The sequence below is a fragment of the Cladophialophora bantiana genome, assembly GCF_000835475.1.
Source record: "Cladophialophora bantiana CBS 173.52 unplaced genomic scaffold supercont1.10, whole genome shotgun sequence".
In the NCBI taxonomy this organism is placed as follows: Eukaryota; Fungi; Ascomycota; class Eurotiomycetes; order Chaetothyriales; family Herpotrichiellaceae; genus Cladophialophora; species Cladophialophora bantiana.
In genome coordinates, this window is record NW_015971584.1 from 830,531 (window position 1) to 840,388 (window position 9,858).

At 51.7% G+C, this 9,858-nt stretch overlaps 3 protein-coding genes across 3 annotated transcripts; all 3 read right to left on the minus strand.

Annotated features, from left to right (window-relative positions):
* Positions 1-762: 762 nt before the first annotated feature.
* Z519_07206 (uncharacterized protein) lies at positions 763-2,400 on the minus strand (the record flags this gene model as incomplete). The annotated part of the gene is made up of 1 exon (XM_016764941.1): positions 763-2,400. The coding sequence occupies one exon, from the start codon at positions 2,398-2,400 to the stop codon at positions 763-765; it is 1,638 nt and encodes a 545-aa protein (XP_016618891.1).
* Positions 2,401-3,225: 825 nt separating this feature from the next.
* Z519_07207 (ATP synthase subunit delta, mitochondrial) lies at positions 3,226-4,060 on the minus strand (the record flags this gene model as incomplete). The annotated part of the gene is made up of 5 exons (XM_016764942.1): positions 3,226-3,258; positions 3,337-3,515; positions 3,596-3,726; positions 3,809-3,831; positions 3,929-4,060. The coding sequence occupies 5 exons, from the start codon at positions 4,058-4,060 to the stop codon at positions 3,226-3,228; spliced, it is 498 nt and encodes a 165-aa protein (XP_016618892.1).
* Positions 4,061-5,614: 1,554 nt separating this feature from the next.
* On the minus strand, positions 5,615-7,148 carry Z519_07208 (uncharacterized protein; the record flags this gene model as incomplete). Its single annotated transcript, XM_016764943.1, has 2 exons — positions 5,615-6,256; positions 6,552-7,148. 2 exons carry the CDS (start codon positions 7,146-7,148, stop codon positions 5,615-5,617), a joined length of 1,239 nt encoding a protein of 412 aa, XP_016618893.1.
* Positions 7,149-9,858: the final 2,710 nt, after the last annotated feature.

A 9,858-nucleotide genomic window follows, 5' to 3' on the forward strand; every position in this document is an offset into this window, starting at 1 on the left:
CACAATTTTTCAGACGGGATGGCCTTCTGCAAGAAAGATATTTGATCTGTGTCATGTATGTCAATCGATTGATTGAGCGATTGATTGATTGAGCAAACACGTCCTCCTCCTGGCCTCCGCGACGAATTTCCCGTGAGCAATGCGCTGCTCTCTCCCTTGGATAGTCAATGAGTCCTCCGTATTCGCCAGGTACCTACCGGTAAGCGCGCCCTGATCCTAGGTCGTCATTTCCCCAACTCTCTCGACACCAAAAAGTGTATGGAGGGTGAGAATGCGGAGTTGAGTGCTTGAGTACTCACGCCAGAATGGATCCCGTTTCCGAACGAATGAACGGGAATTACTCGAAGTCAAACTCTTCATGGGTCCTTATGGGGATCATGGCTAGAAATGTCCATAAACGAGGCGCTCTCCACAGTTGGTCGAGCCGACAGCATAGATCCAAGGTACTCCATAGTGATGTGTCGATTGCAATTTGGAAGCTCCGTGGATGATCGATATAAATCAGACTATTGCCTTGCAGGCCCACCATTGGAGTTGGATTCATGCTTCAAAGGCATGCGGCACGAGGTGCTTGTTAAAAGATAATTGTACCTATACCAAACCGACACGCGTCCCTCCTTATGCTTTCTTGCTAGCAGCACCCATGTCACTCTTCACCCATTCCATATAAACCTCCTACGGCGTTTCACCCGCCCCAAAGCCATGCATCTTGATAAAGTCTGTCTTGTCCTTCTGCGCATTCTTGGATAACCTATTCCCCAATCATCTCCCCTCGTCGTCCATCTCTGAAACATCTGCTCTGACGATGACAATCTTGTCACCCCTCTCCCGCGCCTCGCGCTCCGGGCTATCACGAATCTCTACCTCGACTTTTACGCCCTGACGCTGTTTAGAGCCACTGCGGCTTGGCCCAGGACTGAGATTGAACTGTTGCTGTACAGAGGTTTTCTGTCTCCCAAGCGAAGACCGATGAGCAGAGATGGATCTTCCCCGAATGGGAGTGAGAGGAGCAGGTTTCTGTGGGCTTGCTCCTGACTCGCTGTCCGGACCAGCCCGTGTGGGTGGTGCCAGTACCTGTTTCTCTGACATGGCACGCTGAAGAGGAGTCCTGGGGCCTGGCTTGTTGTCGCCGGTCTCCGCAGGGAATTTCAGACATCGGAACATCTCCATCCTTGGAGCCTCCACTGGCGTCGGTTCAGCTGTCTTCTCCTGTTTCGTCTCGTCACGCCTTGCTTCAGCCTGCCTTCGTGGTAGTTGAGCTCGAGTCGGTCTTCGACTGAGACGTTCCCTCTCTGCGTCCCTGCGTCGCTGCTCTGCATCGTCTTTCTCGTTCGCGGCTTGCAGTATCTCCTGAACTTTGCTTCGAACAATATTGTGTCGAGTTTTCGGATAATGTTCGTCCTTTGCATCTGCATCACAAGAAGGGGTGTCGGTCTCCTGAGGTGGCGCAGAATTTCCCTTGTTAAAAATGCTCCATCTGAAAGGCCAAGCTAATGAAGGCTTCCTCTCCTCCTTGAAAACGTCGTCACTTATGGCCTCTTCTTCAACATGCACAGGATGTTCAACGTCAACATGTTCCTTTTGCAGTGTACTTGGAGGCCTGCTGGTCTTCTCTTGTGTGACGAGTGTTGGCAGGGTCAAGGGAATCAAGGGTGTGCCTGGTCTTTCCTCAATCGTGTCTCCAAATTTGATTCGGTGGATCTTTTTTGTCTCCTTACGCGGAGGGTGGTGATGCTGATGCTGATGAGATGAATCACGCTCGTGCCCAAAATGCTGACAAACTCGTTCATGGCCTGTCGTCTTTTTGCTGAGGCTTTCAAACATGGCAGCTCTCTGCTTTACAGGACTCAATTCACTGGTTGGGTCGGCACGAGGTTTCAGCCGCGGATCAGCAGCAGGGGACTCTGGCTTGTCAGTTTCTTTGCCGCCCATGTCTTGCTGTTGCGTCTTCTCCTCCCCCTCGTACTCTACTCTCGTTGATTCCTCGCTGCTCCGGGGCACAACAGATTCGGTGCTGCTCCGGGATTGCCACGCACGAGATCGCGACGGACGGCGATCTTGTCGGGTAGAAGCTCGACGGAGAACGAAACCGGGTTTCGGTGCGAGAGTGGCAGGCTGCTCATCGGAAGAGACATCAGGTTTGGGAGAGCTATCTTTGATGGCGTCATCCAGCATAATATTCAGCTCGTCCAAGGTGTACGAGCGGCCGCGTGATGGCTCTTCCGAAACAGCTTGTTCTTTCGGAGCAATGGAGCGAAGCCGAGATCTAGCCATTGCAATCTCGAGAGCAGGATCATCTGTTACGTTTTCCATTGATCGATGTTGTCGACGGAGCCGGTGGCCGTCTTGCCGCAGGGTTTGCCGCTGGGAAGGGGTTCTTTCTTCGACAGGGCCGTCCATGCTGGTGAAAGGGGGAAGCCGGAGGGTCTCCGGATTACCTCCTTGCTCACAATTCTTTGTCCCCTTGTGGAAAATGGAGGCCACGGGAAGACATACGTCCCCTCGGATACTTTCATTGCTATCTCTGGATGCTCGACCAGCCGGGGAGGCGAAACTGAAGTCTTCCCTCTGTCCTCGGTCAGAGCAGACATTAGACTCTGTGGCTGGGAAGAGAATGCGAGGAGGGAGATGGAATGATGGGATTCGTGTCTCGAGTCGGTGGAACGCTCGAATACGGGTGGCCACCGTGACACCTTGCGGACTGCAGATTCGTTAGCAACGTGGCGTGGTTAAGGCGAGACGAGAGCACAGACCTCTGTGAGCTATCCATGTTCGGAGATGAGTAGGGCTATGGTGATATGGAACCTATCATGGTGACCACGGCGCGTTAGAGGAAGAAATGATAAGGTTAGCGAAGAAAACGAATGTGCCATGAGAGCAGAGAGGGAAATGATCGTGCCTGACCAGAGGTTGTAGTGCAGGAAGCAAGACTCCGGCAGGGCAGGAGCGTGAACGGCATGGATCGAGATTTCAAAAGGGATGTGCACCCAAGGGCAGCATGATCTGGTGTCTTTCGCAATGCAAGAGCGGGATTTGGTTCGCGGCGGCCTCCCCGAGCGAAGGCAGCTAAGCCAATGCTGAAACGCGGTAGAGCATAGAGAGAAGTGAACAAAGTCCAGGAGCACATGGAATAGATATTGCAATTCAAGTCATCTGAGACCTGACAGCAGCCCTTTGTGGTTTTCCCTCCGCCTTTATATGTACAAAGCGTAGCGAGTCAAATTCTTACTTCATTGCCGCCTGCAATGATTCGAGAACCTGTGTAGCGAAGAAAATGCAGCGTCAGCACATCCATCGTCCTCCCAAATAGACCACTGGTGCTGTGGATAATCTCACCTCGAGTTCGATCTTGGCCTCGGCAATGTCTTGCTCGCTTCCGCTTCCACTAGCAATCTTCTGAGCCTCCGCTATTTGTGACTTGATCGCCTCTTCGCTGAAATCCTCAAGAGGAAACCCTTCCACGGCGTTTATGCTCAGCACGGAATCCGGTTGGACGACGGCGAAACCTCCCGAAACTGCCAGCAAAGTGTCCGGCGTCAGCTATTGATTCCCACATCCCACGTTGCCGACCTCATGCTCTAGATGTGAGACGTACGGAAAAATTGCTTGCTTCCACCACTCTCCTCGATGATTTCGACCAAGCCCGGTTTCAACTGCTCAATGGATGGGACGTGCTGTGCAAGGATACCCATTTCTCCAGACTCGGCGGGAATGTTCACTTGTACACTGGAGGTATGGTTGTCAGCAGGGGGGCTTTATCGAGGGTTCGATGGGGATGCTCGGGTTCCGGAGTTGTTCGACAACGTACACGTCTTGTGAGGAATAAATAGACTAAGTATCGACCACATTGTCAGTTCAACTCCTTGACCCAAAGGATGCATCCTTTCTTCTCTCGCCTTGCAGACCAGCAGATCTCGGGTGGACGTACCTGGTGAGGAAGGGCCAGGGAGAGCTTGATTTTGTCGGAGACGGCCTCGGCGTATCCTCTTCGTTGAATTGGCTTCAGAGCGATTGCAGACCTGGCGCGCAGCGCTGCACGGGACAGTCGGAGGGCGCTCATGGTGAAGACGGAGCTCAGCACGGTTGCAAAGGGAAGTCTGAGAACAGTAGCGAGCTTCAATTGAGCTTTCTGTAGACGAGCCTTGATGTCGAGACAGCCAAGCTGCAGTTCCAAAATAGGTCTAGTGGAAATTTTTCAAAAGTAGTAGGTGAGCCGAGCCCTGTTTGAGGGAAATACTAGAACGCGTCTTGCGGCTGGAAGTCAATGTAAAGAAATGCCTCACATTCATACTATTAGAGTCGGTGTCACCGTTACTGAAGGCGGGTAGCTAGTGCCAGGCCTGTACCATACACCCGAGCTCGATTCTTGACATACTCTCAGGCTAACTCGGGCATATGCATGGATTCAATATATCGAATCATGCAAACCCATCCCATCTTTTGGTCTTGCTAAGATAAAGCTCCATGCATAGCAGTTGCAGACCCAAAATCATTTGCGAGCGTGAGGGATACGCTACGCGGATAGTCGCGCTCTTTGGAAAACCAACAAGTGCTTTTTGATCTCGCTTCCTAACACCCATTCATCAAGAAGCCGCAAACGGACCACATCACAAGCAACGACCACCTCGGTCGGAGCCGGGTTTTGGATCTTTCAAGTTGTCCACCTTGTCCCTCTACGAGCGGTCCGGGACCAGACACGTCGAGAAGAAAGGCCCAGTGAGCAGCTTTCGGCCGCCATACTCTCATGGGGGAAGAGATTCACCGGTCACCCTCCAGAATCAGTTTCGGTTAGTAAACGGGGTATCCGATACTCTGCATTTATATAAAACGTGCTCTGTGCCCTGCAGGTGTACAAGTTGCTTTCAGGCTAGCATTTTGTGTCAGCGAAAAGCTTCCACGGAATAGGTTGATCCCAAGCGCATCGCTTTTCACAATATTCCGAGGACACAGAATTCATGCTGTCAGATTAGCTGGAGGATGCCTCGCTGTCATCGTGCATGAGTCGACATCCGAACGAATAACAGTGTGCCCGGAAGCGATCCGAAATCATTGCTGCCATCATTCATTAGAATTGACTAAATATAGATGAGCCCTAGCATGGCATCTTAACCTAGGCTTCCCCTTCTCAGGATCAATCCCTTTACTTTGGACTGGTGCCGTAAATCGAGATTCGGTGGGGCCATTTCCAGGTCTCGTCTTAAGTGGCTAGGCGCTCCAGCACCCATTGTTCTACCCCTTTCTGGATGGAGAGGTGGTCTCTTGAGGCCAGTCGAAAAGATCAAAGTCCAACAAGTCAATCCTGCCCTCGGGTGAGTGATAGTCACGGGCGGCTATTCCTGGCGAAGGCCCCCCTGGACGTTTCTGGTGATCCACCCGAATGTCAACTTTATGTTCTTGCTCTCTCTGAACGTTTAAACCTCAGAGCTTCCGCAAACCATGATATCGAAGCGGCTCTGTACATGGACGACTTCGTGACATTGGAGAATCCATGCAACCGACTTCGCAGAAGTGGGCAGCGTCCGACGCCATGAGTCGACCTGAGATCTTTATTGGTACAGTTGGCTCGCCAGTTGTGAGTGTATGGATGATTTGTACTGAACCCGAAGCGCAGACCTCAGAGGTAAAGTTCTTTCATTCCTGCTGGCAATTTGAATATCTCGAATCCTTCGTCCACTTTCTTGTTCAACGGGTTCTGGTCCATCTTCGCGGAACCTGTAGCATTTTTTTCCCATCGATCAAGAAGACCGACATTCCAGTCCTGGAACGTTCGCGCCGACTGAGGAAGGATATCAGTGCTTTCTTCTAGGGTTTGCTTGAATTGAAAAAAGTCTTCTTTGGGAACGACAAGCTCTTCGCAGTTCGAGCCGGTCCTGTCCAGAAACTCCTCCGGGTGGGGAATGGATTTGTAGAAGACCTTCATAGCACGGTGGGCAGTGGGCCCACGTTTGCTGCTAGAATAGTAGATGTCTGGGTTGAAGATCCAAAGCAGAAGGCCGTGATCAGCGTCAGATTGGTTGTCGTCGTCATGGACAACAACCTTGCGATTCACCGAGCTCGCAATTGAGGCCAGCAGCTGAGCAGTCAGAAAGACAGCAGCTGGAAATCTTTCTGCTGCTTGACCTGGTTCTGGGATTATTGCAAGCCTGGACTTATAAAGACGATAGCTTTTTTGGTCCTCTGCGCTCAAACCGAGGCAGCTCTTGCAAGAAAGGCATCGAAGGACGCCGACGCCTTCCTTTAAAGGGTCCTTGGTCACCTGAAGTAACGGTTAGCTCAAATGTACCTCACGCATATCCCTTGGCGCGGTGCCACTCAAAGGCGCAAAGGTGAAATGAGGAGGAATGGTACTTTGGTCCATGGCGGCAGATCATCCGTCACTAAAAGGAGGTTGAGTCTACCACCAGGTCACCGATCACAGACTTGATGTCCGGCGAATGTATCAGAAACTAGATCAATCGACTCTTGGCTTGACGCCTGAAAAGCTTCTTTCTTTACGCCGATGACGTGTGCGGCTTTTATTCCATCGTAGATTCAGCTGTGGTCCGACTCACCTCGATATTTGCACAATCTTCTTCCGACAGTAGGAAAGAAACGGTATCCACTAAACCCACGCCGGGAGAGGGAGTGACTTTACCCTTTGCAGGGAGGTCTCCGGACTCGGCGGCGTGATCATGGGGGGAAATTTTGCTGTTAGGCTTATGACAGAACCAAAAGTCCATCAAATCCGCCCAGTTTTCACCGGGCAAATCTTTCCAGGTGACGAGTTTGTCCGTCACCAAAATGCAAGCGTCGCATTGGCTGCAGTTGATAGAACTATGTTCATGCAGGCTGACTGCAGACCAAGGGACTTCGACGTCGCTGAGTGCCTCACTTGTAGGCTTCAAGTGGCCGACGTCGTCAATCTGCAAGCGTGTTGAGATTTCTGTCCTCTTCTCAAACGGAAATGTGACATGCGCACTGCCGGAGATTTGGGTGGGAAGATAGATGCTGGAAGACTCGCCGTCGTGAATGGCGGTAATAACTTTCTTATCGGAGGAAAGCAGGATTTTCGTATGTTCGTTCTTTTCCGTTTGAAGAGAAGCATGCAGAGTTAATTGCCCGATGTGGGTCAGGGCTTCCGCGTACAGAACAATTTTCGGCTTAGGCATGATTGTGAGACCCTGGTGGCGTGACATAACATGGCAGCCCTGAACTTGTTTCAAGAGCGAGAAGGGTAGGGATGGTGCAGCTCGCACTTTTGGAAACACATGTGATTTCCTGCGAATACCTAGAGCTCTAACGGCCGGTATTTCGGGGCAAACTTGGAGCTAAACGGGACCAACGCTCGCGGTCAGTGTGGGCAGAGGATGTGTGGCACGCTACCGATTACGGTGCGCGAGAGGAACGATAGTAGTCAAAATGTCGCAGCGGCCAAAGATTCGCCGGATTGCTCGTAAGAGAGTAGCTCAGGCTGTGCGGGCCAGAAGTGTGGAAGGTGTACCGTAGACCGGATCAAGGGAATGGCAGGTGATGCACCTTTAGAGTGGTGGGCTGGCGGGTGGGTGGTTGATGGAAAACGGCCTCGGTTCGCTGCCGAGCTGACAGTTTGAGGTGTTTGGGCTTCCACCACTTCCAGATGGGTACAATGGAATGGGCAAAGATGGGAAATGTAGTTGCGGGAGATGGCGAGGAAAAGAGCCTTACACCCAAAAAGGATGTCTTGCCAAGGACCAACTCAGCAACCAACGATGACCAATGATGCGATCACGAAAGGCGAAGGGGGGGGCGGCGCTGATTGCAGTGGAAGCAGTTGATTGAGTGAGTGATCTGAGCCGACCCTCCGCGAGGTTTGAAGTGTGAAGTGTGAAGTGTGAGGTGTGAGGTGTGCCGCTGCGAGAGAGCAGAGGATTGTGCGAGTCGATGTTCCTCCTGTTCCTCCTTTCCCTATCGTCCTATCGAGCTTAGACGATTTTGGGCTCCGTGCGAGCTGCGAGTTGGCAGGTTGGAGCTTTGGTGGGTGCTTGTTCGACGATGGAACTGAAACTTGGCTTTTCAGGCGGGGTCAGTGCCAAGAGCATCATACGCGCTCTTATTGGCTGCTGTGCACGTGCAAGTCTGGGCGGAAACGCTCTTCCACCCGCAAGTGGTATCTGGGCGTTGCCGGGCCTGCCGCGCATCGTCCCCCGAACCCCCCCGAGCACATTGTTCGAGAACAACACCGAGGAGGTAATACCTAGGTACGGAGTACGATATACTTGGACAGGTATACCCTGCTCGACCACTCTACTACTACTCGATGCCCTGTCCTGCCTTGTCGATCTTTCCAGGCTCCCATGCCAGTGTTGTGCATTTGCCCCATCCATCGTGCATTAAGTCGACTGGGCCGAGGACGGACCCTGTGGGAAGACGGAATCATCCCCTACGGCCACTCATAACACAACGTCTACTCTTCTCCCCCTACCATGTACCTTAGCAACATCAACTAGTTACGTATACTCCGGGACTGACGCTGCTCAAACCTTGTCGAAGTCTTGCTCGAAGATGCTTTCGTCCCGCATCCAGGTCAGCAACGTCACTATCAGTCCCCAATCAAGCCCCCTTGCGTCAACAAATAGCGCAGCCTGATGGAGAACATGTTCCGAAGCATCAGTGCGTTTGCCCCTTCTCAGGACTGAACTTACGACTATATGCCATGACAAGCATTCAAAGCCTTCCCTAAAGTATATTGCGTATCCTTTCCCGCCTTTGGATTGGCTCATTTTCATCTTTCTCCCCTTGTACCTGTAAGCAAGTTGCAAGCGACCCATGAAGCTGACCTCAACACCATCTCGAAACACCCGCACCATTATGGCCCTGAAGAGTATTTGGCCCCGTTTGCCTAACTTCACTATGGTGTAGCTCACGGATCAGTCGGTCAGTTCAGGGACAAAGAACTTTCTAGCATACTCGTATTCGAGAGTGCGATTAGAAATCCGTCTTTCAACAGGGATAACCGCATTTGTGGCATCTTGTCCCCCTGGAGCCATCTGTCAGCCTGTCCTGATTTTGCCGCGGCCTGAGCACAGCAACCTCTCCTCTTCAAACGAGACACAGACCGTCGGCGAGAGAGAACACTCACGGGATGACCCAGACTTCTTGTCCGTTCCCTTTGCAGCGAGGGCATCGTACTCCGTTCATCTTGATTGTGACTCGATCAGCTTCTTGCTCGGTCAAGGCTTCCCGTTGATTAAACTCACCGGTCTGGTGAGAACATTCGGACGTCCGTTGTGCTGGACTTTGGTCTCTAGCGCCTTCCTCTGGTACGGTGGAGCGCTGTCGAGGTTGATGGTTGTAAATCTCATCATGTCCGTGTTAAAGACGTGATATTGACGTAGTCAGTTAGTGTCTGTGTTATATGTCTCTGAGGTCGCAACTTGGAGTTGCAACGAGATTCCACTAATAGGAAGCTGGATAGAGGTACGGAGTAGTGACTTGTTCATCTTTATATATCCTCTACCGCTCAAAATGTCTTCCGGAAACTTTACGGACACAAATTCCATGTCTGTCCGTGAAATTCAGAATTTGCAAGGACTGGTAAGGTTTAGAAGGAGAGCTCCGCACCCCACAATATGCATGTTGCCTGAAAAATTGTCGTCTTAACCTGGGTCAATCAGGGTTTGCTGACTCCATGCCCTCACCAAAGCGCCGAGCCAGTGGAACGACTTTCTGCCGAATTCATTGACAAAGTCATCTCTTTCAATCAATAAGCAACCTGACGTCTCACCGGCCACGCGTTGCTATTCAAACCGGCATATCTGAGTGAGAAGGTATCAGTCTGATTTCCCAATATGGCCGGATAGGAAATCGTTGAGGTTGCGGCATGTGTGACGATGAGATTCC